General features: G+C 45.3%; 1 protein-coding gene and 1 long non-coding RNA gene across 2 annotated transcripts; one reads left to right on the forward strand and one right to left on the reverse strand.

The window, feature by feature from the left end:
* The first annotated feature begins 1,389 nt into the window (after nt 1-1,389).
* LOC125099062 (uncharacterized) lies at nt 1,390-7,091 on the forward strand. The gene is made up of 3 exons (XR_007127017.1): nt 1,390-1,482; nt 6,653-6,776; nt 6,949-7,091. It is a non-coding gene; the product is annotated as an uncharacterized LOC125099062 (long non-coding RNA).
* Nucleotides 3,706-27,672, reverse strand: VXN (vexin). Its single transcript, XM_047728416.1, has 6 exons — nt 27,147-27,672; nt 22,757-22,812; nt 14,950-15,100; nt 10,861-10,922; nt 7,962-8,053; nt 3,706-6,134 (listed from the first exon to the last, which is right to left on the reverse strand). Exons 1-6 carry the CDS (start codon nt 27,211-27,213, stop codon nt 5,951-5,953), a joined length of 612 nt encoding a protein of 203 aa, XP_047584372.1. The 5' UTR covers nt 27,214-27,672; the 3' UTR covers nt 3,706-5,950.
* Between the last annotated feature and the right edge of the window lie 281 nt (nt 27,673-27,953).

Here is a 27,953-nt window from a genome sequence, read left to right on the forward strand (position 1 = left end):
TTGGATCAGGTCATGATCTCAGGGTCCTGGGATCAAGTCCCGTATTGGGCTCTCTGCTCGGTGGGGAGCATGCTTCCCTCTCTTTCTCTGCCTGCCTCTCTGTCTACTGTGATCTCTCTCTGTCAAATAAATAACCAAAATCTTAAAAAAAAAAAAAAAAAAAGAATCAGGCTTCCAGTTTTGAATCTGATGCTCCTACGTACCATCCCACATATCTAGGTATCCACGCTATAGAGCACTGGCAAGGGAGACCCTGCAGAAACACCTACGGTGGCCATTTCTTTTCTTCTTGATGGAGGATGCTTGCTTCAGGGGAGCATTGCACTTTGAATCTGAGGTATCTAAAATACTGATGGGGGATAAACAGAACTTTAGACAAAGTAGAGAAAGTAGCCTGAATTTGTTCCCGCATTAGCGTCCTTAATCCCCTCCTTTCACCTCATGTCCAGGTTCCTAAGAAAACCTTTCCTCCATTCCTTGGAGGAATAAAGGATTGAAAACAGTTTACACTGTTAAAAGGGTTATCCTTCCGGACCTTAGCTCACCTTATAATTATGTGGTCTATGCCTCAACTTACAAGACAGGCACACCCAAACTCATTATCTTGTGAAAATGAATTAAGGAAATCTCACTAAAATGGAGTCAGCACGGGGAGCTCTCACACACTTTCACTCTTCATCTATTGCTAATCCAATATGAAAAGGTGGATTTTGCATGTGGCTCCTACTTGACTACCCCAGCAAGAGAAAGGAAAGCTTTCTTCTTCTCCAGGCAACAGCCCAGCCAGTGAGAGACAGACATAATTCAGCCACTGGGAAGCCACTATACTTGAAACCCCCAGTTTACTCCAATGGGCTTGTCCTTTCTAACTGCCCTATCAACCTCCCACTTCCTCTAGAAAAGAGCATTCCTCTACTTTGTTTCCTGGACTTATCTATGGTTTTGATTTTGATATAGCTTCTCTGTCCTAGATTGCAGTTTTCTGCTAGTCCTTAATAAACCCATATTTGCTAGTAAAATAACTGGCAGTTTTATTTTTAAGGTTATTAGTCTCTGGGAGAGAGTATAAATTTTTAACAACTGGCATAGCATGGGCAGACAACCAATGAGAACAAACCTGAGTCATAGTACTCAGTGGGTCTTGGAGCCCCCCTGCCCCTCCATAGTACTAGGTATTACCTACAGCTGCTGATCCATGGGGAGGTCTGCAAGAGTCCCGGAGCAGGGCTGGGCACCCAGGGCCAAGGAGGGTACTTTGGGGGAATTCTGGGCATTGGCCATTGCCAGCTAGTGCCAAAGCACTCAGACATTTCCACACATGCACCACCATACTTGTGCATGCCATTGTATATTAATACCAATTGTCTTGTTTAATCTTTTCTGGGACCTGAGGAGGAAGATACTACGTTTGCTATTCAACAATGAGAAGAAACTGAATCCAAGAAACATGCCATCCAACAACTCCTCAGGCTCTCACAGCTAGTGAGTTTCTGGCAGTTGGAGAAATTCAGGGCATGGAGTACTCAAAGTGGGAGGCCCTTTGTGAGACAGAGGTTGAGGGGGGCCTTGAGCAGGCCAAGGGCACCACTGAGGGCTCAGACCCCACCAGGGAGGGAGGGGATGGGGAACAAACACAGAGAAAAGGTATGTGTGTGTGTTGATGCTGACTGGGAAGATGAAAGGGGATGGAGGTAGGCAGACATTGAGAAACTGGGAATAAGCCTGCCCTCATCACAGGTTTGCTGTGGCCAGAGCTAGTCCTGAGAGAAACAAAGAAATCATCTTTATTGTTTGCTTTGCCTCCTGCCCTATATGTGAATATTGCCACCCAGAGAATATGATCACATTTGGAGGACTATCTGTGGCATTTCATTTTAGAAATAGCGGTGTCGGGGCGCCTGGGTGGCTCAGTGGGTTAAAGCCTCTGCCTTCGGCTCAGGTCATGGTCCCAGGGTCCTGGGATCGAGCCCCGCATCGGGCTCTCTGCTCAGCGGGCAGCCTGCTTCCCCCTCTCTCTCTGCCTGCCTCTCTGCCTACTTGTGATCTCTGTCTGTCAAATAAATTAATAAAATCTTAAAAAAAAAAAAAAAAGAAAGAAATAGCGGTGTCTTGTTTATCAGGGGCTGCTGATCAACCGCTGAAGCCTGCCCCCCACACCAAGCCCTTGCAGTTGCCTGGCTGGGTAAACTCCTGAGCTCTGTGGATGGTGATGTGAGCAATGAGCTGGTTCTTGTTGAGGTAGGACCTCTCCCTGAAGAAGGCTGGGGCCCAGGTGGTCAAAGAGCAGGAAACTCAATTAGCTCTTCTGTGGATGGAGTCTGAAATGTTAATCAGCACTTGCCCAGAATTCCAGGTACTTCCCTCACCCCTCCCCTGCTATCTGGGCCTGGGTGGGATTCAGGTCCCTCCTGTTCTTCCTGGAAAAGCACAGACCCTTTTTAGGCTGTCAGGGAAAGGCCTAGCTGCTTGCCCCCTGAGAGGGGAGTTTAACATCATGGTAACCTGGGCTCCAATGGGCTTGCCCAGCACTCGGGATGTATGAAGTCTCCAGGAGTGGCAGCCTTGTGGGAAAAGCTTATGATGTGAAGTGGTATGAATCTCTCTACTGGGTTTTCCCAGAGACCCTAACTAGGGGCTAAGAACCAGGCCCAGCTGCCCCATCAATGAGCAAGTCCCATGTCAGGTTTCTCCTGCAGCCACTCTCTTTGACAGCACATGCCTTTTCCCAAACTCTATGCTGCCTCCCAGCAAAGGATATTCATATGTGCAAATCTTGCCCCAAGTCTAGAGTGACCCAAGAAACGCCCCAAATAGAAAACTTTTTTCTAGGCATGCGGCCTATCTGCAAAATGAAATCTTTCTTCCTGGGCATGTTGGCAAGAGGCTGAATTTCTTATATTAAACACTAACTGCAATTCCTGAGGATTAGAGTCTCCTCAGGAGATTCATCTTCTTGTGTTTTTCCTTGCTGGTCCCTAGGTCTCTGCCAATTTAGAGTCAGAGACAACACATCACATGATTCCTTTTAAAATTGGGCTCTGGCTGCCGTGGCTCTGCCTACCCACTGCCCATCTGCCTGCTCTGAAGGCAACACAAGGATTGGGAGGGGTGGGGAGACAGCCAGAGAGCACACAAGTAAGAACTGAACTATTTGACTGGACCTGGTCCTAACAGAGGCAATTTTATTACCCTAAATGTCCTGGAAACCCTGGTGCCTCTGGCGCGAGAAGACTCCAGGCTCCGTCATCCTGGACAGCAGTCTGAGCTAGCCTTGGCGCCCTTTTGCAAGTGGCTGTAATGTGAGTCACAGGGGCAGGCTCCAGGGAGGCTGAACAGGAGGTGGGCATGGAGGAAAAAGGCTCTGCCTGCCCTGGCCTCAGGGGAGAGAGGCCAGTAGGCTGGGATGCCCAGTGGGCCCCCTGGGATTTGTGGTGAGGACTGAGGGGTGGGCATTGGGGAGGAGGGTGAGCCCAGAGGGGACAGGTCATGCCAGGCCAAGCCCTGTCAGAAATGGCCCTGGTGTTGACTGTTGGGCAGGGCCCATAATATCAAAACCAGACATTGCCTTAGGATGGAAAGAACATTTTGGATTCTTTCTCACAATCCTTTTCATTTAGGTAAAGGAACAGTGAGGTCCAGATTCATAATTCTTTCCCTTGGTGAAAGCCTTCTCTCATTCAATGAAGGAGCCTCATACTCTTATGGTGGTTTATTGATGTCACAAACAAAGCATACTTTATTTTTATTTGAATTGGTCAGTTAAAACATTCTATGCAAGGCAAACACTTCATCATGAAATATTTAAATTAAAAATAAATAACTCAGTTCCATCCTACAGAAATCTCCTGCTGCCCCATATAAATGGAGGACATCAGCTATTGACTAAATAAGTTGAAATAAATAGTTTTAGGAATCTCTGATTGATAGGTCCAGCATAAATCACCTGCTTGCTTCGTAACTGTGCTCCAGGCCCTGTTATCGGTACTGTGCAAGACTATTAGTCCATTGAGACTAGGCCCTCATTGAAAGAGTACTCGAAGCCCGAATCTCCAAATCATGTTCCAACATGAGGATTGGGTGCTGACCATCTAAAACAATGGCTGAAGGGCAGGGATCCTAGCAAGATGAAAGCCAAAACCCAGTCCTCTTATCCCTCCATGCCTCCTTACGGTTCACCTGGAGATGCGGAAGCAGGTAACTTAGCAAAAGGTGACACATGGCCAGAGTGGTAGCTTATGAGTATGAGCCTATGAGTTGAGACTGGTAACGTGGCCAAATTCCTTATTGTACCAAGACGTGGTGATTTCTGGCTGAGTCTCTGACTCCGTGTCACCATGGAGTGTCTGATTTTGCTAAACAGGTTAGATTAATTTAAGCTTCTGAATTAGAACACAGCCTTCTGGGGGCAGAGTTGAGGCTACGGATGACAGCTATGCAGGACCCATGAGCTGATGGCCTGCACAGGCCGGCATTCCTAACTGACCACTGCACGCCTGCGTCTCAGACTCTGCTGCCACATGGTGCTCCTGGCGGCCTCTGCCAGTCATGTGTGGTTAGCATTTGAGATGAAAATTATTTACTAACCTCGGTCTTTCTTTGTGTTTGGAACTATTCTGTGTGAAGGAATAGATACAAACACCAGGCACTGAATCCTGACACCCATGTGGGCCAGGCGCCTTGAGACTAATCATTTAATGGCTTTAAACTCTCATCATTGGAATGGATAAATAAGGACATCTCAGTCAGAGTTGTGAGGGAGAATGTATGTAAAGTGCTCAGTGTCATGTCTGACACATGGTAGGCATTTAATAGATGAGAGCTGTTGTATTGTATGATCATTGTAAGTCTATTGATGTTAACTATGGGATTGATGATGACATTTCCATTAAAAGAAGGAAAGCACAATATTGTATTATATGCTAAGTTGAACCATATGAAACTGATCGGTTGTTTCTGACCTACAGAGAAGGCAATTTCTTCAAGGTCAACCCAATACTTAATGATGTATTTCATTTAAATCACTTACTTTTTCCAACCTTATCAAATTTTTCCTTTCAAACATTGCTCCCAGAGTCCTATTCCTACCCCTCCAAACCCTCCTCAAATCAGTTGCTAGAGTGAGCAAAGCAAGGAGTCTGGCAGACCTGAGGACCTAGTATCCTGTTCCACTAACTGTCTCTCGTAAGGCCTTGGCTTCGCCATCTGTAGACTGGGTACAATTGTGCTTTCCTTAGCAGGGATAATGGACGGGAAAGTTAAAATCATTTTGCCAATGCAAGGTATTATTAATTTCACTAGCCTATGCCACTTCAGAGAACATTAGCATTCAACATTTAATTTTTAATCATGTTTCTCTATAGAAAAGCTGCACGTAAAAGAATAGAGAATTCATGCAATCATGCCAAATGATCAATACTGATCTTGAGAATACTGTGAAATGAATATTAGAACTATAAGTAAATATATAGTGCTTTGTCTTTAGAAATTATACCTTGTCAAGATGAAATAAATGTGATAAGAGGAATAGTAGGAACCACTGTGTTCACAAACATCAAGCTCTTATATTTTTAACAGAAATCACATACATTAGAACAACTCACAAGGAAGACTGAGGAATTGCCTGCTTCCTTCCCTGGAGGTCTTTAAAATGGGTTGGGAAAGTTTGATTGTGGTGTGATTTTGCTTTAAGATAAGGACAGAGTTTATATCTATCTCCCAAAGCCACTTTCAGACCAATGGCTTTATTGGTTCTAAGAAGGCACACTTTTCTTTTGCCTTCCAGGGGAGTCCCTTGCCTGTACCCTAAGGCAGGGCTATTGGTTAATAAGAAATGGTGATGTGTTTGGACCAGCTACTAGCAGAGGTGAATGTGGCTCAGTTCCAATCTGAAGTTTTCTCCCCCATATGCAGTGAACTTTGACCAATGCATGGCCTCTGGGGAGAGTCACCTTTAGTCAGCCTCAAAGGCACTGTTGGTAGCACCCACATATTCAGACTTCTTCTTGTGCCTTGTCCACATTTTCCGGAGGAGGCTAGGGACCCCGCAGGAAGCACTTCCTGTCAGCGGTAGGGAGGCTTCTGCTCCCTGGGGCAGGGTCGGATACTCTTCAGTCATCTTCTTGAGATGTCTGGATCTAAAGAAAAGCCAGGGGGGAGGGAGGACAGTTATTTCACAGAGTCAGACTTTTAATGTTTGCCCTCAAGGAGTAGACACAACTCTTACTTCTCTTCTGCTCATACATCCTGTGACCAGGATAGAGGGTCACTGTTGGGACACATGTACAGATGACTTCTTTTGGAGGATCCTCACATGGGGTGAGGGAAGGAGGTGGCTCTGGGCACAGTGGTTCATGGATCTCCAGTTCTGCTCATGTCCCAAGTTCTCCTTTCCCACCCGTCCCACTTATAGACTAACAATCTTGATGGAAAGGGCAAGCTTCCCAAAGCCTTAAGCTGTTGAAAAAGTTTGAGCTCACTGACTGGCCTCAGGCAAGTGACTTAATCTCAGCCAGCCTCAGTTTCCTCATGTACAAAAGGGGGATAATATCATCAAACTCACAGGACTTGTGAGGAGGAGAATGAGCTAATAAAGCATTGGGCTCCTTGTAGACCTCCATGAATGTTTATCTTTCTCCTCACTTCCTCCTCCTAGGTGAAAGAAATGGCCTTCCTTTTCAAAAGCCAGCCTCCAGGAACACATGGAAATGAGGACATCTGAGCTCAGAGAGAAAGGAACCATGGAGAACCTTCTGGACACAGCTATATGGAGCAGAAAGGTTGGTCTTTTTAGCTCAGCAGGTTGTTGTGGGCTTACTCCAACTTCCAGCAACAGCCGCTGCTGCTCAGGACCATTTGAACTAGACCTTCAAACAATCCATGTGCCTTTCTGATTTTTCTCCAGTTAGGTCCCAGTACATTGAGTGACTTGGTTTTTATAATTCTTTCTAGATGATTTTCTTTTATCTAGAAGAGCTTCATATTGGTTGCTTCCTCCTTGGACTCCCAAGCTTCCAAGGTGTACACACTTGGGTTGATATTTTAGCCCATGGTCCCTCCAGTGTACACATCTCACATGCTCCCAAGAATGTGTCTTTCCAACTGCTAGATTGTAGGTTTCTTGAAAAATAAAACAGTCAGAGTTTGCGCTACGTTCTTCACGTATCATCCCATTCTGTTCTCACAATAATCCCTCAAGAGGGGTATTAGGATCATCCCCATTTTTTTGTTTTTGTTTTGAAATAAGTGAGGGCATGGAGGTTACAATAACTTGGCTAAAGTCATAGCGGGTTAGTGGTGGCCCTGGGCAAGCAAGAAGCTGGGAGTCAAGAGCCCACACCCTTCATTACCCCCTAAGCCACTTTTCTACTATGTGTGGTATGGACGATCGTGACGGGGCATCAATGTACATGTTGACTTGAGTTTCAGACACCTGCTTGCCATTTTCTTAGTGCAACCTTGAAGGCAGCGAGAGAATTGCTGGGGTGGGGAGGGGACTATCTAACTCTCCTGCTACTCTCGCTGCTGGTTCTGGATCAGAGTTAACAATAACATGGGGGTTAATACATTTGGTTTGAAACTTTGGTATCTTACATATTTCTTTACCTTTGGGCCGGGGCCCTTCACCTAATTCATGAGACATTTCTGACACCACTGTGCCTACAGGGAGGCTCAGAATGCGACCTGTGATTACATTTATCTAATTAACCAAAAACTCTCCCAAATGACACTTCTCCAAGTCTAAAGAGTGGTGTTAATGAAGTGGAAACCATCAAAAACACTTCAGCTTAATCCTAGGGAAACAGTTGATGAGGCGCCACAGAGACCCAGGATTATTGCCCTCATTAAAAGGTAATTTAAAGCTGGCATGGGTTTTGTGTTAGCATCTTGAGTGTCTGTAAGCTGGGCCACCTGTTACTCTCGTGTGACAGGACCAGGAGTGGGTGGGGAGCCCTGGCACTTACCCTCGCGTCAGAACAGCTCCCTTCTCTGAGGCTGTGGCCGCCGCCTCGAGCACGCTGGGGGCTTTCACTGAGATCCGGGCCACCGGAGGAATCTGCATGGTGCAGAAGGGGAAGGGAAGGTGAGAATGTGGCCATAATCCCAACTCTGGCATTGACCGGAATCAGTTGAAAGGGGGATGGCTCCGTCGATCCACCACCCAGGGCAATAGTCTTCATGCTTTGACTGGCATCGAGACTCCCCTGAGGGCCTACCCCAGTTTCTGATCCAATAGGTCTGACATGGGCCTGAAAATCTGCATTTCTAACAAGTTCCTGGGTGCTGCCAGTCCCAGGACCCCACATTGAGAACCACTGACCCAGAGAACTTGAGGGAGAGAGAGAGCACAACTCAGTTTTACCTGAAAACTCTGTCCCCTGCCCCCACCCCCATTACCTGTGTCTACTTTGTTGTCAAATCCTGCAGATTCATGCTTTGAAAGACTGCCTTAGGTAGTGCCATTCTCCCCCATCTCCTCTGCCACACGCAGCCTTCTGATCCAGTCACCCGGGAACTCCTTGCTTTGGACCAGCCCGACCACTGACTCCAGCCCTGTTGGATTTGAAGTGCCTCCCCACTGCAGGCCAGACTGAGGCCAACTCTGGAAGCACAGGCTCCTCAGAACCCAGCTCTCCCTCATCTATGCAGCTCTACTTCTGTTAATCCCCCATGGGTACCGTGACAGCTCCCATCCCAGTATGGCTGGTCCTGCCTCCCCTCCTGCTCACGCTCATTCCCATGCTCAACAAAGCTTTTCCTCATGCACTTGCGCAGCTCTGCATCTTCCTTCGGCTTTTCCTTCATCCTCTGGACAGAGCCTCGATTCTGCCTGCCCTTCGGGGCCACTTCTTCCTGGAGGCCTTTCCTCAGGCTGGTGGCCTGAGTTGATTTCTCTCGGTCCTCATGCCCCATGTCCCCACAGTACTGAGTACCTATGTGACATATTTCGGCATTTCCCCAGTTCTGTCTATGGTTCTCTTCTTGTTTCATAGGCTCCCAGTTCTCAGAAAAGTGCTATGATGTGTGTCAGGGTCTGGCACTTAATCCCTTTGGTGGTGCTCTGCAGCCTTCCTAAAGGAGATGGTGAGTGCTCAAGAAGTATGATGACCTAACGAGGGTTAAATCCAGAATTGGCTTAGTCAACAGGCATATGCTATGCTTTGTTCCTTCACCCCAACCCCACTGAAGGCTTAGGGTCACCATATTCTTGGAATTGCTGGGAAATTCCAGGTAGAGGACATCTTGATTAACTGTCCCCTTTTCTCCCTAGCTGGCCAAATGTTGTGGGCAGAGTTACTGTGCCACCTTGTGGCCTCTCGGGAGCTCTCCCTCCCCATCGTGCCAACAGCCCAGCCCCGGGAATATACACGGCCTCTCCTTCTCCACTGTCCTCAGTCCTCCACCAGTGTGTTGAAGCACTGAGTCAGAATTAGCTGTACGAGCTGTGACTCATTCTTCCACCCTGGGATAAGAGGCCTCTGATCAGCTGCAGGACCCCTACTTCACTGTCTCAGGCTCAGGGGAAAGAGTCAGTCCTGCTGCCTTTCTTTTGTCATGGTCCCCATGACCATCCTGTCCCATCGCAACTCCTTCTGGTCTCCCAGAAGCAGTTCTCTGCCAAGGCTACTATGTGAGCCCAGCCCAGAGGCTTGGAGCAGGTAATCCAAGGATGTGAGCCACCCTCTTCCCCTTAACTTTGGTCTTCTTCTGACCACAGCTAAGGGCAGCTCTTTGAGCTGTCACGGCCTGGAAATCTGTGGCAATGGCCCAGCCATCCTCAGTTTCTCTTGAGGACTAGGTTGGGGCAGAGGGCTCCTGATAAAACAGATTGGCCCATCTCTCCTCTTTCTGTGGTTCTCCTAGTACAGGGATAATCTAAATGAGGTATTTGGATTAGATTTTCTGCTCAGACAGGGAGCAGAGGGCTCACTGTCCAGTTTGTTCCAGAAGGATGAGGGGGCTGGCCCACACAATCTCCAGGGTCTCTTCTAGTCCTCACCTGGCACGATCCACCCATCTGGGGAGCTGCTGCTCACAGAGCCCAGGGTGCCTGAGCTGACCTCACCTCTAGCCATGATTCCACCCCCTACTGTGCAATCCTAAAGGGTACCCACATTCATGCCCAGAAGAAGATGCAGGAGATTTTTTTCCCCAGAAGGACCCTGAGCTAGATCTGGATGTGCACCCCCTGATCTGTCTTCAAAGAAGGACAAGCTGCCACCACGGGGGCAGTTCATGTACCATAATGGAGCGAGGAGGAAACAAAGGCTTGGCCATTTGGGCCCAACTCGGGACAAGGGGGAGGGGTAGCAATGGCCCCAGAACTTACGCCAGGAGGTATCCGGTGTGCATGGCAGTTCAGCCTCCTAGCAATCCGAACTCCCTCCTCCTGTCACAGGTACTGATCCCTAATACAAATCTCATACCCCCTACCCTGCTTCTCAGAGTCTGCCTCCAGAGACCCTGGCTGGGAATAGACGTCCTCCAGAGGTGTCCTGGGTACAGATGCCTGGTGTTTCATGTTTTCACAACATTTAAGACCCTTGACAGGCAGCTCTTGACCCTCTTAGCTGCCCCTGGGAATTAGTCGGGCATGTCCACCTGGCATGGGCCTACCACAGAAACCACTTCTTTCTCCCTGTGTTTGAGATGTCCCCTAGGCAACACCTTTTTCTGTTTGCCTGAGGGCTGGATTTCTGGCAAGAAAGAGAACACCATCCAGTGGTGTGCTGTGAGCTGACTGACATTGGGAGTCGAAAACCTGCAGGTAGGCTTTTCTAATAATCTTCAGGGCTGCAACAAAGGACAGGGTGAGGAGTTTAAAGCACAACATGGAGAACTAACCAGGCTTATTTTACTTACCAAAGACTTTCCATATGCTCGATTCCCACACAGATTGGATGATTTGGGCTCCGAACTCCCCACTGCAAGGTTGAACAGAGGAGTCATTACTCAGTGGTACTCTGTGTTCCACTTCCCCCCCGCTTCTGCGTCAATGATCTCATTAGCTAATCAGTCACAAGCTGGGAATTTTTAAAGGCGTTTGTGCCAAGCAGCAAGATTGAGCAGGAGGGTCAGGCAACAGGACAACTGTCGAGTGGGTCACCTGCATCCCTGGCACTCTTCCGGGTGTGGGGTGGGGAGGGTAGAACTAAGGTCTAAGAAGATCATGTGTGTGGAAGCATTTAGTAGTATGTCTGCAGGCAGTAGGTGCTCAGAGATTGTGCCCTTAGCTTGTCCTTCCTTCCTAAGGTGCCACATCACAAGAGGTTATCAGGAGTTTAGTCTTTACTGCCTGGATCGATTTAGCTTGCTAAATCTGTGCAGTCCTCTCTGGAAATGAGCAGAGAAGCCTGCCTGCGGTGGGAGGCCCAGCTTCATGATGTTTGAGTGTTGGAGATTATCAGAGTCCTGAGACATTGGCTACACAGGACTTACGTGAGAACCTTCTTGCTATACCTTTATTCCTGAAGCCCGACCTACTTCTGAGTAATCTCTACCCTGAAGTCTTTAGCTTCTGAGAATCCAGGTGTTGAGCTGAGGGAGCTGGCAATAGGTAGGGGAAAGTTGGCTTTCGATCTAGTCCTCTCCTTGGGCAGACATTCCAGAACAAGCCCCATCCTATCACACTATAAAAATAGAGATAAAACACTCCCCAACCCAAGGAAGAAAACATTTCAATGCTAATAAAATGAAGTTAAAGACTACCAAGATTGAATCATAACTTATAGTGTATAAGTAATAATAGCAGCTCAGAGTTTTGAGTATTTACTGTGTCAGGCACTGTGCTGAGTATAAAACACATAGACATTATCTCATTTAACCCTTACCATAACCTTGTTAGGTAGGAATCATAATAGTCCTCACTTTCCAGATGAGGAAATCGGAGATACATAACAGAGGAAGCCAGGTAAGGATGATCTAGGGAATGGCAAACTGCTTTGGGGGACTTGCAGGGCTGAAGAAACGTGACTGATGGACACCCTAACCCATTATGGGAGGTATTTGCCAGGTAGAGACAGGGAGGACAATCTCCAGAAAGAAGAGGGTCCGGGAAGTTCCCAGAAATAGAATATAATGGCGCAGTCCCAGAATTGCACTGCAGCTCAGGGTTTCTGTGTATATGGATGGGTGGGGACAGGAGTGTGTCACAGGAGGTGGCCCTGGAGAGGCCAGCAGAGAACAGATTCTGGGGGGCTTGAACATGGTCTGGAGGGCAGTGGGGGTAGGAAGGACACTGGAGCAGAAGGATGGCAGAGGCAGATTTCTGCTTTAGACAGACCCCTCTGGTAACCTTGTAAAGGAAAGAAGGACTACTGGCTGAGGGCCAGGCTTGGAGGCTACACACCAGACATGAATTGGGTCTGAGCCCGGGTAGCCTGAGGTAGGTACCAAGAGGGAGAGATGAGACATATACAGGAGTTGACATTGTCAGTGTTTAGTATGTGACATGGTGGGTGGAGTGGGGGTAGGGAGGACTAGGGGGTGTTAAGGAAAATAACCCTGCTAAGAAAGGAAGGGATTCCTTCCATTTGAACAAGTTGGTTCTGAGGTGCCCGAGGACATCTTGGTGGAGACATTCTATAGGTGGCAGATTCTCCAGGGCCTAGGAGGTTGTTGTCCCCATTCCAGGCATTTGAGGCTCACATGCTCAGGCCTCATGATGAGAGAGTTTCTTAGCTGGGTCTCTGCCTTCAGAGTCCCTGCAATTTCCAAACTTCCTCAGAGAATCTTTCTCCCACATGAGAAAGCTACATCATCCAGGAGCCTTCTCCTACAGCTCAGAAAAGAAGCAAGCCCCCAGATCTGAGATCTCTGGAGACACACATCCTTCTGATGGGAGGATGGAAGACTCAGTGCCTCAGCCTTTCCCGTGGAAAGCCCTGGGTCTGGCTTTGACTCAGAAACCCTCTGTCTTTCCCCAACCCCCTCTGGAATCTATCAGATTGGGGGAGCTGAAGAAATTGAATCAATGCCCAGCTCAATCTTTTTTTTTTTTTTTTAACCTGACTAGCACATTCCCTGCATGAGCTGACTGTCACATGTTGGGCAGATTCTCTCCATTTCATTACTTACTGTTCTCTTAGAGAATAAAAGTCTGACTTGGACAGTCAAGCTTCCACAAGCTACTTAGGAAGGAAAGCGACACCTAAAGCTAGATGGTTGGGAAGACCTTCTTTTCTGGGGGTGGGGGATGGAGGCATTGACTAGCAAATTAGAAGAACTAAGATTTAACTTCAGTTTTTGTTGCTAATAAGCAGTGTGACTTTGGATCAAACAGCCTCTATGGTTTCAGTTTCCTTTTCTATAAATGAGCATGGGGTGCTGCAAACCAGGGGTCCTCTCCCTTCGGTGTGCATTAGAATCACCCGGGGTTGTTAAATCAGAGGTTGCTGGGCCCCACCCTAGAATTTGATTCAATAGGTCTCAGGTGGGACCCCAAATTTACATTTCCAGCAAGTTCCCAGGTGATTCTGCTGCTCTGGGGACCCCCACTGTGAGAACTACCCATTTAACTGGTCCCTAAATCCTTGTTAATCAATATATTATCCTCAGACCAACACCATCAACATCATCCAGAAGCTTTTTAGAAACATAAAATCTGGGGCCCTACTCAGTCCTACCGAGTTAGAATCTGCATGAAAACAAGATTCCCAGGTGATTCTTTTGCACATTGAAATTTGAGAAACATGGCTGTAAATCCAGTTTATCTTTTTGTAGCAAAGATATTCTCTTTTTCCCTTTCTACACACATATGTACCCACCCACCCACCTATATATAGACACAGAGAAAAATTTATCTCCTCTTAATTTGCAAGGCAGATTGTGGTTTTCCTAATGCTTTCACTCTACATATGTGTATATGTAATCACTTAGCTGGAGAGTATTGCGTGATTTATGCGTTATTATACATCGGATCATAAAAACAGGATCAGGGTGTTACTGATCAAGGAAACTTTAGAGATCCAGTCGAGCATCTACGAAGAAGGTGAGAAGATAGAAGATTGAAGAGATATACTCGATGAAGTATAATTTCGGTTCTTACAACATACAAAGTTGTTGACACCCAAATGCCTTGAGAGGGACATCCCAAACTTTCTGTTGTGCATTTTAGGAGTTAAAATATGAATGACTTTAGGCTGTGGACATAACAGAAATAACCTAAAGCAGCAATTAAAGGCAAAATACCATCACAGACTCCAGAGGGCTAGGCGTAGATTCCTGTTGAACTACTTGGGGTAGGGGCCATTTTTAAAAAATAGTGCTGAAGTTAAGTCTATAATGTTTCCAGTTTTCAAAGCAAATTTGTCCCTAAATTCTTTTTAGATATTGTTCAAATAGCCCTAAGTCATTCACATTTACAGTGGTGAGATCTTAAGCTGGCAGTTTATAAAGAGCCTATATAATTACAAACACGGCCTGTAAAATAAATAAGGTAAGCTTCTGTTTGTCCATGAGTCATGCCTACACTAGCTTTCGCTCCCCCAGAACATAATGATTTTCATCTCTGGAACCCAGCAGGGCTTCCTGGGGAGCAAGATGGCAAGTGGAAAGCATCTCTGCCCGCCCAGGGTATTTTTCAGGCGGGTGTTCTGTGTTGCTCTGTAGGTGGGGCCCGAGAGCAGGTGCACTCAGCGCAGGGGCGGCCCGCGCGGAGAATGGGAGGAGGCGAGGGAGGAGGCGAGGGAGGAGGCGAGGGAGGAGGCGAGGGAGGAGGCGAGGGAGGAGGCGAGGGAGGAGGCGAGGGAGGAGGCGAGGGAGGAGGCGAGGGAGGAGGGCGGGAAGCGGACGGCCCCCGCCACAGCACCTGCGCTCCCCCGGCGCGATGGAGGACGCCGGGGAGGAGCGTGAGGTTGTTGGAAAAGACAAGCCAAGTCTCCTGCCTTGCGGCGTCTGGTCTAAGCGCGTCACAAAGGGAGGTTCCAGGGACTTGAACCAGGGCGCACGTACCGGGTCTGGCCGGGGCCTTGGCAAGGTGGGGTCCCTGCGGCCGCGCGCTGTGGAGCCGGCCGGACCTACGGCCCTCGCCGTCGCGGCGGTCGCTGCGGTGCGGCAGCAGCTCCAGGGGCCGCGGCGTGTAGAGGTCCGACTCGATCACCACCTGCCGGGAGGAGGAAGGACAGTCAGCTTGTGCCTCTCCTCGGATCTTTAGATGCACCTCGGGCCGATAGGGCATTGCTGGAGTTTTCCTGACGCCAGAGAATGCTAGCAGCAGTGAGACAACTTGGGTTAACTGGCCTCCGACAGTCAACCGCTTTTACTGAATTTCAGCAGGCCGAATGGTGCCATGGTGCAGGAAGATGAGGGTCCCCGGGGTTCCTCACCAGCACCCCCTTCACAGAGTCAGGAGCCTGGCTGGGTCTTGGGGCCAGACCTGTCACCCACCCTGGGGCCTTACATGGTTTGGCAACAGAACAGGCTGTTTGGAATGATGACAGTTTTGGAAATCAGGGTCATAACAGTCTTTGTGAGAAGAAGACACCCTTGTTCAAACAGAGGACAGTTTTTTGAATGCTCTAGCAGAGGGAAGAGCTAGGGACAGGACTTGGGGCCCAACCAAGTCCCAGGTTTTAAAAAGAAGAAAGCTGCTGGCACAGTTCCACATGCTTACACTTCCTTCACCTTGCAGAACGCCTGTGTGAGGTGGAGCTGGGAGATGAATTTCCACTACACATGGTTTCCTAAGTGGAAATTCCCCAAAACCAGTCAGAATGCTAAGACCTAAGGTGTTTTCAGTAATGATCACCTGCTGAATAGTTATCTGGGGAAGTAGAGTAAGAGGAAATACCCCTTTTGTCAGGACCCAATGAAATGGGCCTTAAAAGTTATAATAAACATACTCAAATCGTTGAAATAATTTAAATGTAAAAAACTTGAGACAAAGCCATATTTTATCTTAATACTGGGAGTGATGAAGGGTATTTTAGTGGGTTTTGGCTCCTATCCTGCATATTTTTATACATATCCAGGACATTGGGGTCATCCATTCTGAATTTCTTCACTCCTTTAAATCTGGTTAGAATGTTCAATAGTGCACAGCAGCTGCTCTGGGGTCTACACTGACTCATTTGTTTGCTCCTTCATCAGATGCCCCGTGAAGGCACGTTCCGTACCAGGTCCTGGGCACTGGGCACATCTGCAAGTTAGGTGGACCCCTCCGAGCCTTGGACGGATCCCCCTCACTTGTCCACATAGAACAGTGGTGTTGCTTTTGGAGGATGCTGAAGCAAATAAAACTAAATTTTTAAAAGTTATAATAGGGTGATATTTCGATTTAGTGGAGAAAAATTGGATCTTTAATACTGTTACAATAAATGGCAGGTCACTGGGGGAAATGGATCTGTGTTCACATGTGTTACAACAAAATAAATACCAGACAGATCCAAGATACATGTTGAAAACAAATAAAACACACAAGAATTGAATGTGGCTCAATATAACATTTGTTACACATGAAGGGGAATGATCCCTATGTACATAGAACACCTAAAAATCAATAAAGAAGAAGAAAACAAGAGAAAAAGGGAGCAAAAACCAGAAGCTGGCCATTGACAATAGAAACACAACTGGTAAACGGAACACCACAAACATGAAAAGATGTTGAACAGTCATTAAGTGAAAGTGAAAACAAAGTTGTTGTTTTTTTCTCCTCTCAGATTGTCCGTGATGAAGACGGTAACTCCATTTGTGGTCACGCCCCAGCCTTGACAATTAGTGGTTCCGTGGAAAGGAGATATTCTTGCGTGTCCTTGCTCTATTGGGGCGAAGTAAATGCCTATCATCTGTAGAGGTTTTGGTAATAGAGCATGCTCTCTATCTTCAAGCCACATATTTATCTACAGAATCAGAGAGCAGTTCATGTCTCCTGAAGAGAAAACTAGAAGCTGTCACTCTTCCCTTCAGTTTACCACAGAGTCCTTTGCTCAGAAAACTAATATATACCCAATTTGGCCTTATCTGGGTTAGGAAATTAACTCCTCTCAAGCCCATTTTAGGGCCCAGAACCATTCATCCTGTGGCTTTGGGGAAAGCTGATCACTCAGAAACATGGAGGATTAGTACCTTTTCTTCTCTGGGCACTGCAGGAGGTGGTCCCTTCCCAATAATTTAAAATATGTTCCTTTTTCCTCCCAGCTATATCATATGTCCACTGACATATGATTTGGTAAGGTGTACAATGGGTTGATTTGATCCATTTATAAGCTGTGGTATGTTTAGAAGGTGGTGGTTCCGTTAGGCTGGGGGCAGCCCTGGGCCCACCCTGTACCAGCTCAGTGGGTGGTCCAGTATTGACTGTCCAGTCTCCTCTGCTCTCCTCTTTACCTACCTCCCTTCCCCTTGGCCCCTTGCTTTGCCATGGTGTTGCCCAGAATACTGGAATTTCCTATATTAATGGTGGTTCAGAGCCACATACGTTCCCCCTGGATGTGTAATATTTGGCCTAAGGGCTCTCCCCTGGAATGTGACCCTCCAGGTTGAATAAGAGACTCCTGAGCCTCATTACTGACACAGCTGTCACAGATGTTTCTGATTTTATTTTCACTCTGTCAGCATTCTTCTTAGTAAGGAGGAGTGAGACTGGTATGTTTTCAGACCTACTTTGTACAAGGAGAAAGCAAAGCAGGTAAAGAAAGCCTGTGGAGTCCACGAGGGAAACCCAGCATTTCCTCCTCTGAAAGGGAAGCAAACATTCCCTTTCAGGAACAAGAAACTCCACCTCCGCAAGCAATCGCTTCTCTGCACTGTGGTGCGGGAGAAGAGAACCGGGAGGGAGGGAGCCCAGAGGTTAGCTGTTCAACCCTCTGCTGGAGGTAGGAGCTCCCAGGGGACAGGGATGAGGTTGGTTACTTCCCAAGTCATGACTTAGGGCCAGGTGCCTCTTCTGGGTGTCTTCTCCAGGCCCCAAAGGATGCCAATAACGGATGCCAATAACACGAAAGGAAAGAGGAGAGGCACTCAGAAGAGTGCCCTTTCTTAGCTGGTCTTGTACTTGGTTCTCATTTCCCACAGTAACAGAGGCTCTGAGAGGGCTCCGGGGGAGCACATTTGGCTCTCACCAGGAAATGGGCAGCTGAATAGATGGCTGTGGCCTCCTGAAAACCTGGGTTATTTTCTGGTCTCTAGGACATGGTTTGGGGTGGCTACTGCTGGTCTTAGAACAAACTGGTCTGAGAGCAGGCTCTTTAGTGTCCCCCCTCTCCCCGCACTCCCGGTACAGGGGTAAGACTGGGGAATGGGGAGAAGGAAGGGAGAGGCAGGTTTGGTGTTGGATTTGCCTTTCCTTTCCTAGTCAGCAAACTGCCTTCTGAAAGTAGAGGGGATGTACTAGAGTAATACACTGATGTTCCCCTGCTGGTCTTGGGTCAGAGATTAGAAGAAGAGAAGTCATGGGCTAACACTCAAGCCTTAGGATTCCATCCACTGACATCTTCAAGTCTCACTTCTGTTTGTTCACCAGCCTAGGGGGCTGGTAGGGGGCTGGAAAGACAGGTGAGACCTAGGTGATGGAGAATCATCATGATTTAGGGCTGAGGGGATCCATAGCAATGTTCTAGCCCAACTCCCTAATTTTGCACATAGAGAAACTGAGTCCAAGAGAGATCATGTGTCTTCAGGGTCACAGAGTTATAAGGGGAAGAGCCAGGATGAGAGTTGTGGTTTTATGACTTCTGGGTGAGCGCTCTTTATAAGACCCAGAGAAGTGCCTACATCCAGATAAGAAATTTCAAGGGCAATCAATCACTCAGGACATTTTGAAAAATCAGTAAATTTGCAGGCCAAGTTCTCTCTGATAAGGTTGAGCTCTGGGGAGAATGTGACATTTACAATCTAATTTTTCCATCTTTCCTGGTAGTGGTACCACTGCTCATTGTGATGAGGCTGGGGAATCAGTGGCCCCTGGGGGGTCCTGACTCTCTATCTTAGTGATGCTGGGGCACTAAGATGGTTTAGAGAGAGGAGATCTTTGTAAAGGAGGGAACCTGACTCCACATGGTAGCCCAAGGACAACAGACACAAATAAGAATTTCAGGACAAAGAAAATTCAAAACCTTGGTAGATTTAAGCAGTTACAAAATGTGAATGTTTTCCTTGGGAGCTCAAAGGCAGCCAAGAGCCAGTCGGATGAGAAAACAAATAATCAGAGATAGTTCTTTCTTTAGGACTCACTTCCTTCATCTTAGGTAGACTAAGACCTTTCTTGTCTTTTCTAATTTGAATGTTCTGTACAGCTGACATTGAGGTTTGCAAACAAAGGATGAGTCAGGATGTTAGGGGAAATGAGAAATTTAGAGGTGAGCTCAAAAACCAGAGGGCATTATTAAGTTGTCTCACCTGGAGGAAGACTGCATAGTTGAAGACAAGATCCAGCTTCTAATTTTTTTTTAAATCAAAAGCAAATTTTAATATGTATTCATATACTTGAGTCATTTTTTTTTACTCTGAGTAAAAATATTTTGGAGAGGGAAAGTCATAAACCATAAACATAACTGTCTTTCTCAAAAATTTCCACTCCCAGGAAACCTGAGAGCTTGGTTCTGCAGGGCTGGCTGAAGTCAAGTGGCTTTCCAGAAAGCTGTCTCCACTGAGAGTTGTCTTCTTTATTAAGGTTTGAAACCTCCTGAGGATTTCCTCCCTAGAACCTATTAATTATTAGTAAGTGTGGTGATTTAGTTTCCATTTTAAAAGTTTTTGTAAACACTGCTCTGTCCTTACAAAGCCAGCAGATACAGGTATTAGGAGTGATTCAGACAGTAACATTGTTTAAGGTTAGAAATTCAAGGAAAGAACGCGGTGGGGAACTAAATATTCCCAATTCCCAAGGGATCTTTCCAGAGTCATGAATGACTTGTGGTTCCTTCAAATCCAGAGTAATAATTCCAAACTCAAGCTCCTTGACCAAAAAGTCTTTTGTGAAACTTCCCTTAAACTGAAAATGACCTACAAACAACCCCTTCCCTTTACACTTTTTAAAAGATTTATTTATTTATTTTAGAGCCCAAGTGTGAATGGAGGGAGGGACAAAAGGGAGAGGGAGAGAATGAGACTCCTCAAGCAGCCTCCCCACTGAGCACAGAGCCTGAGGTGGGCCTCAGTCCCACAAACCCAAGATAACGATCTGAACCGAAATCAAGAGTTGCCTGCTGAAGGGACTGAGTCACCCAGGTGCCCCTCCCTTTCTATTTTTGGTAACACCCACTCCTTGAAAATCAGGAGCATATTTCTTTTAGATTGTGGGCTTGAGTTTTCAGGGATGAGGAGAAAGGTAAGAATCTCTTGCCCTACCACAAAGAAATTTTCCATCCATTCAAAGTCCTTTTCTTTCCTCCTTTTTTTTTTTTTTTTTTTTTTTTTGGTATGTTTTTAAGTAGACTTCATGCCTAGCACAGAGCCCAAGGCAGCGGCTAAACTCATGATCCTGAGATCAAGCCCTGAACTGAAATCAAGAGTTGGATGTTTAACTAACTGCATCACCCAGACACTCCCCTTGTCTTCCTTAATATAAAATATTCCCAAAAGTCATTAAAAAATACATACGACAACAGAAAAATGTGCAAAAGACATGAATTAGGAACATATAGAGAAAAAAAAAATCAAAATCCCTGAAAAGATGAAGAATGATATTAATAATTAAATAAATGCAAATTAAAACGAGATACCTTCACCTATCAGATTGTCAAAGACTAACAACATTGATGACATACAGTATTGACTTAGGTGTTTTGGTAAAGGTACTTTAAAACACAGTTGCTAAGAATTTGACAATGGCTATAAATTTTTTTCAATGTTCATATCCTTTGAGCATTTGAGCATTTTCTTTTTTTAATTATGATATAATTGACATATAACATTGGACTACAATGTGTTGATTTCATGACGAAGCATTTTCATATCTGTGACTTCATCCTCAAAAACATTTGCATAAGAGCATGAAAAATATGTTCAAGGATATTGCTTGTGGCATTGTTTAGTAGAATTTGGTTAAATATTCTAGAAAACTTCAGATGTGATTTGGGAAGAAAATTATAGTACATTCATATAATAGCATGATATGCAGCCTTTATAAAGAATGGGGTAGATCTATAAGAATTAACTGACATGTAAAAAGATTCAAGATTTATAGATTAGTGAAAAAAGCAAATTGCAAAATGGTATGTTATCGAGCAATGGAACATAATAATGATATGTTGGTATATGGGAAATTTTCACTTAAAAAGCACCAACATTCATTGAATACTGGGTGTGTGTCAGGCTCTGGACTAAGCACTTTACATGTATTAAATCATTTGTTCTCCAGTGGTTCTTGAGATATGTGCTCCTATTATTCCCATTTGAATACAAGAAGTTGAATCCCAGTATGGTGGGCAACTTGTTCAAGGTTACCTAGCTAGAAATGGATAGAACTGGAATTTATGTCTAGGCAGTTGGACTCTAAGTCTACATACCTGCCTGTTATGTTCCACAGCTTCTTAGAATTTTCTGTTATTATATTTTTTATGTTCATAGTATTTGAAATAGAATAGGCACACACTACTTTGGGAATTTAAAAAAGTAATGTTTGTAAAAATAACAATGACTAGGGGCGCCCGGGTGGCTCAGTGGGTTAAAGCCTCTGCCTTCGGCTCCACTCATGTTCCCAGGGTCCTGGGATCAAGCCCTGCATCAGGCTCTCTGCTTAGCAGGGAGCCTGCTTCCTCCTCTCTCTCTCCGCCTGCCTCTCTTGCCTACTTGTGATCTCTGTCTTCAAATAAATAAACAAAATCTTAAAAAAAAAAAAATGAAAATGACTAAAACTCCATCTCATTCCCAGGACACTGAAAAAAAAAAAATTCATTTTAATGGAGAATGGGCCTTCAAAAATTGACATACTTAGAAAATCAAAATGGTGTTCCTTGAAAAATTGTGATAGAAATAGAAACTCCAGCATAACCAAGAGGAAACAATCAGCAGTAAACCTTTCCAGAGAAAGTACAAAGATGGATTGACAGCTTTTGTATAAAGAAATCTGTAAGTAAAATGAGAAATTCACAGCATCCTTTGGCTCCAATGACATGTAAACTAATTTTAAGGTAATGCAAGTGCTTATTAGAGTAGCAAAAGATAATGTAGAAAAATGAAAGTCAGTGAGGCTGGAGGTAAATGGAAAAACATTGCTGGAAGCCTGGCAACTGTTTAGAATTCCTGGTAATATGTGACAAAGCTGTAAAAGCAGAAACCATTTTTTTAAAAAATCACTATTCTCCACATCTAGCATAGTGTCTCTTATGTAGTAGGAATGAAACTATTGGATGGATGAATGGATCAATGGATAGATGAAACTATTCTTAACCTTACTTGTTAATTTACCATGGAATTAATTCAAAAGAATAGTATTTTGTTCAAATTAATTGCAATGCTATTTATAATAGTGAAAAAACAGAACATCACAAATGCCAGCAACAGGAGAACACCTAAGTCAGGAATGCTATACTCATTGTGGACTCTGTTTAAATAAGAACAATTTTTTTAGAGAATGAGATTTACTCTATGTGTCTAGGGAAAATGTCAGAATAGGGGAGTCTGATTCAGGGCTTTTTGCTGTCTGGTAGACATTTGTCAATTATTTTGGTGAAATGGAAGACAGGAAATTGAGCAGCAGCCACATGTCATAGAGAAAAACTTCCTCACTATTGAGAGCAGGGGAGAGGAAGTGAAGGAGTTAGATGCTGCTTTTGTAATGGAAACCAATAAAAGCGATCAAAATTGAAGTTGTCCTTACATTCTTGGTCAAGAGGTGTTGAGAGCTTTTGACTCTTCTTCTGGCTGGACTGGACACTGCAAAGAGAGAGATAGGAAAGGTTTTAGAGAACACAGGTTGAGGCTGATGTAGCCTCAGAGTGGGTTTGCCCCTGGAGTGGGGAAGGGTGCAGAGGAGGGGAGGTGGGGAGAATAATCAGGGTGTAATTACAATTTTAGATGTTACTTGGCTGAGTGCACCAAAGTTCATAGCAGCATTATGCACAACAGCTAAAAGGTGGAGACAACCCAAATGTCCAACTAAAAGATGAGTGGGTAAACAGAAGGTGTTATATGCATACAATGGAATATCATTCACCCTTAAAAAGAAATTAAATTCTGATACATGTGGTAACATGGATGAACATTGAGGACATTAAGCTAAGTGAAATAAGCTGGACACAAAAGGACAAATATTGTATGGTCCTTTATATGAGATTCCTAGAGTATTAAACTCAGAGACAGAAAGTAGGTTACAGAGGGGTTAGGGGAAGAAGGGAATGGGGAGTTGTTATTTAACAGGCATAGAGATTTGGTTAGGGATGATGAAAGTTCTGGAAATGGATAGTGGTGATATCTGCACAACAATGTGAATGGACCTCATGCCACAGAGCTATGCACTTAAAAATGCTTAAAGGGCAAATCTTATATCACGTATGTTTTGCTACAGTAGAAAGGTTAAAAAATCAATTAAGCATTAAAAAAATTGTTAGTTGGTTGGAAGAAGGCATGTGTTTTGTTGAAAATAGAGATACTCTGGCATCTCTCTTCCATCCTGCTGCTGGAATGATTTACTTAGAACTGCAATCCCACCAACCATGTCACCGCCTAGAACTGAGACTACTCCTTGTCACATATCAGATAAGTGACCAGATGAGGGCTGGGTCGTGGTATTTTCTTCAGAGCACCTATAGCCATGAAACCTGGCATACAGTGTGCTGTATAATATATTAATAGCCAAGGTTCCCAACTCCTTTCACTTGAGTGTGGACCAGAACTAGACCACTTGCCACTTATGTGACTTGGGCAAATTACCCATCCTCTCCACACCTTCCTCTCCTCATCTGTAAGACAGCGGGAATAAACAGCACCCACCTCCGAGAGCTGTGGCAAGGATGAAATGAACTAATTTTTATAAAGCCCCTGGGCCAGTGCCTGACAAGGAGTAATTTCCCAGGAATCAGTGGTGGTTATTATGACTGTCCTCCATCTCTGCAAGCTGAAGGCAGGTGGAAAGAGTAGCTGATAACTTTTAGATCCTATAACATTCCATTAGGATTTCTCTTTCCGGAGTTTTCTCCATTTCCTCCTGCTATTCCCCGATTCCTCTCCCAACCTCTCCCCATTGCTGTTTCTCCTCAAGAGAATTATTTTGAACACTGTGGTGCCATTCACCCTAGAATTAAACCCCCTCCAGTGTGTCTCAGGAAATAACTTCTGGTATAACTTCTTGGTAAAACCGCAGCTTTTATCCTTCGTATTTACTGTGAATTTTGTCTATGAAATTTTCCCTTAAAGGGCTCTCTTTCTCTCCAGAAAGTAAAAAATCCACACTGGTCCTGTTATAGACTTGATATTTATGTCCCATGCCTTTAAGTAACGCTCTAACACTTGCTGCTGCCATAGTTTTGTGGGACATTAAGATGGCTCAGCTAAAAAAATACATAGAAATATTAACTTGAACCCAATATGTGTATGTATGTTTGTGTTGGAAAGAAAGATATAATTCAAGAGAAGGGTAGTAATAGCTCACATTGAGCCTTACCAGGTGATGGTTTATTTGCCTTATCTCATTTACTGCTTGTAACAACTCTGTGAACCAGGTACTCTGCATTATCTCTATTTTATTGGTGGGGATACTGAAGTTAGGGGTCCCACAGTTCACAGGAACTTAACCATTGTCCACACTGCCTCTTAACCTCTTAACCATTGGCCACACTGCCCACACTGCTGAACCTGTGCTCAGAAAATATCTTGGCCATTTTGGTCACCCTAAATGGTAGCATTGAGAAAAGGGCATCCCCGGGAGAACTATTAAGATAGTTAGATAAAATTAAGCCACCTTCTATTTCTGTAGGTAAGGAATGTGGGGATGTGCGGAAGAGTTACCAATCTCTCTTCTAAGCGGTGACTTAAGAAGGGCTAGCACCGCCTTTCTCTCACTGAAAGCCCTCTGCTCTATAGCTTTGGAGAAAGCAAGATGAGGCAAAAAAGGAAGTAGGAAGAAGTGAATTTCTTCCATTCATGGTCTAAGGTAAGACTGCAAATACTCCTTTCCTAGAGAACGACTTCCTGAGCAGTGAAATGTCCATGAATACCAATGAGTACTTTGTTTATGACCAGGAGATGGCCATGAATGAAAATGGAATACAGGATTAAATATTTATCTTTGACTGGACATAGTCATTGTTCTAAATATGGAATAAAAATAGAAATCATTTTGTAAGTGATTTATTTCATACTAAATGCTTTATAGGTTTTATCTGTATTTTAATCCCCACCCCGCCCCCCCACCGTAATAACCCTGGGAGGTAAATTCTAGCTCTCCCTTTTATAAAACTGCAAACTCGGGCCCAAAGAGATGAAGTAGCTTGCCCAAGGTCACACAGTGCAGAAGTGACCCGCAGTTCCTTGACCACTGTGCTAAGCATATGGAGTAAAAGGCCCTGTTTCAAATGCTTTTAGTCAGGTGAAGTGTGACGTTGCTCCTGAATTGTTGAGTAACTTTTTAATTAAAACGGGCTATTTGGCTTTGATTTTTTTCTTTAAAAAATGTTAAATGGAAAAATATGACAGGAAATAGACATGTTTTAACATTTTCATATTTGCTTCCAATTTTTGTCTCATGTAAAGAAATACAAAATTGGGCAAGTTGAGGTTCCCTTCCTACTCTCCCCTAACTCTACTCCTGTCTCTCCCCAGGGCTACGAAGATCACTAATTTAGTCTGCATCTTTCCAGCCTATGTTTTCATACTCTCTGTCTCTGAATATGTATCCATAAGTTGTTTTGTACTGCCAGATATAGTAATTGTTATCATACATATAAAATTTGCAGCCAGCCTTTTTTTTCCTCCACTCAACATTATGCTTTTGAGATCTGTGTCCACACACATAGATCTTGTTCATTCCTGTTGACAACTGTGGAATATTCCATAGTACAATGACACCACATTTTACCCACTCCCCTCCTCAAGGACATTGAAGCTGTTTTTAATTTTGCTCTCCTAGAATCAGTGCCACTGTGAACATCCGTGAGTCAGAGTATCCAGAAATGGACCTGCTGGGTCCGAGGGTCAGCTTTGACTTTACAGGTACTTTTCAGAATCTCCAGACAGAGTTCCAACTCCTGCACTTGGGCAGACTCCTCGCTCTTGTTTTTCCTCTCTCTATGTGGCAATATATGTCAAAAGCTTTATTTATGTTCTGCTGGCTGTCTCTTTGTGACCAGGCTGAGTCTCTCCCTTCCCCTCCCCCTCCCCCTAGCAGTGACCCTGTCAGTGGCTGACACGGAAAGAAGAAAGGGATTGTTTGAGCAGGGGGCACAACACCAGCAAACATCCAGCCCCCTTCATTCAAGTCTGACAATGAGACCAGGGCTAAGCCAGAGTCCCAGCCTCTCCCAGCAAGGCAGGGGCCGTGGGGAGAGAACAGAGGGAGCAGAAGAGAGGGCTGAGCTTTAGAGGGGGTGTGAGGGAACTGTCCAGTAACCAGACACCTGCTGGCTGCTGAGCTCGCACACAAAGGCCTCCCTGGGACTTGACACCATTCACCCCAGCACAGGAACTGACAGAGTCACACGTTGTGGCAGCGCTCGTTCCAGGTGAAGTTTGGGAGGGGGCCCTCGGATCATCGTTAGAGGCCAGCCCCGGGGCAGGACGTTATTTGACCACTTTATTAGACTTCAGGCCCCTGCCGGGAGTCTATTTCCTCACATTTATTGGCTTGGTTAGAAATCATACTTTTGAGCCAGCTGGATCTCATTTCAGAGCCCACTTGCTCATTGGAGAAGAAGAAAGAATCTCTCTAGCTGCTCTGGGAATGTTGTTTTCATCTCTGTTTCCCAAAACAATGGCTTGCTGTCACTTTCATTTGGCATATTGGGTTACCAGTACTGAATTAAGTGGAATGGGGAGCATTTTAACTGCCCGCATTTCTCCCCAACCCCTTTGAGGGATTGTTTCTCAATGACTGATGTTTATCCATGTACGTCCTTTTCAGAAACAACAACAATAACAAATACCATCACAACAGCGAACCCATGAACCCCTCGGAGAGACCTGAGGATAAGCCATAGTAAAACAGCACGTGATTGTCCTTAACCTCCGGCAGAAGGTGCCGCGTTAAGGAAACCGTCAAGGGCGATTTTACTCACCCTTGGAAGGGATCACGGTGGTGAAAACTTCTATATTTTCATCACTGCAGCTGTAAATCTGATGCATCGTCTCAGCCTTCTCTCCCCCAAAGTGCCGGGAACCGGAAGCCTCTCTCTGAACCCCTAGTCGCGAGGTTTCCTAATCCAGTCTGGCTCGGGGATCATTGTGCAGGTCCACAAAAGACAGGCTGGTGCTGTGATCTCATCTCATTCCAGAGTCTTCACTGCAACATTTTCTAATCCCATCTGTCTTTTTTTTTTTTTTTATGAATCCTATTATTGTAAACCTTTGATTGAGCGTGGAGGCTTCAGTCCCCTCCCAGCCAGGATGTAGTTAACATTTTTATTTTGCCGTGTCTGCTGCACTGATTTTGGAAATCTTTTGTGAAGTAAGGATGAAGTGAAACCGCCCGCTCGGTTAGTGCCCAGCTTGGCTGGAGAATTCCACAGAAAAAGAGATGTGAATTTTGGTACCAGCAATTACCCTTTTCATTTCAGAAATGCAGGGAGCTTTTTAACCCCCCACTCCAGAAGAACTGGATATTCAGTAATCTGTCGTGTGTTACTTTGGCTTCCTTCTAAGTTTCTATTTTAAACAAAAGGACTGTTTGTCCAGAGCGGTTTTGCCTCATGCCGGTACATGACAAGGCTGACATCTCTCGAGGGCGGTCTATTTAGCATCTCCTTGTACAGCCCTTCAGGTGCTAGTAGAGACATGGTAATGAGCGGTGCCCTCACACCCAAGGTAGCACAGGAAGATTAGATTTATAAGATTTTATTTTTCTTACCCTAAATATCCTAATACAT

This window comes from Lutra lutra, chromosome 4, assembly GCF_902655055.1.
Source record: "Lutra lutra chromosome 4, mLutLut1.2, whole genome shotgun sequence".
Classification (NCBI taxonomy): domain Eukaryota; kingdom Metazoa; phylum Chordata; class Mammalia; order Carnivora; family Mustelidae; genus Lutra; species Lutra lutra.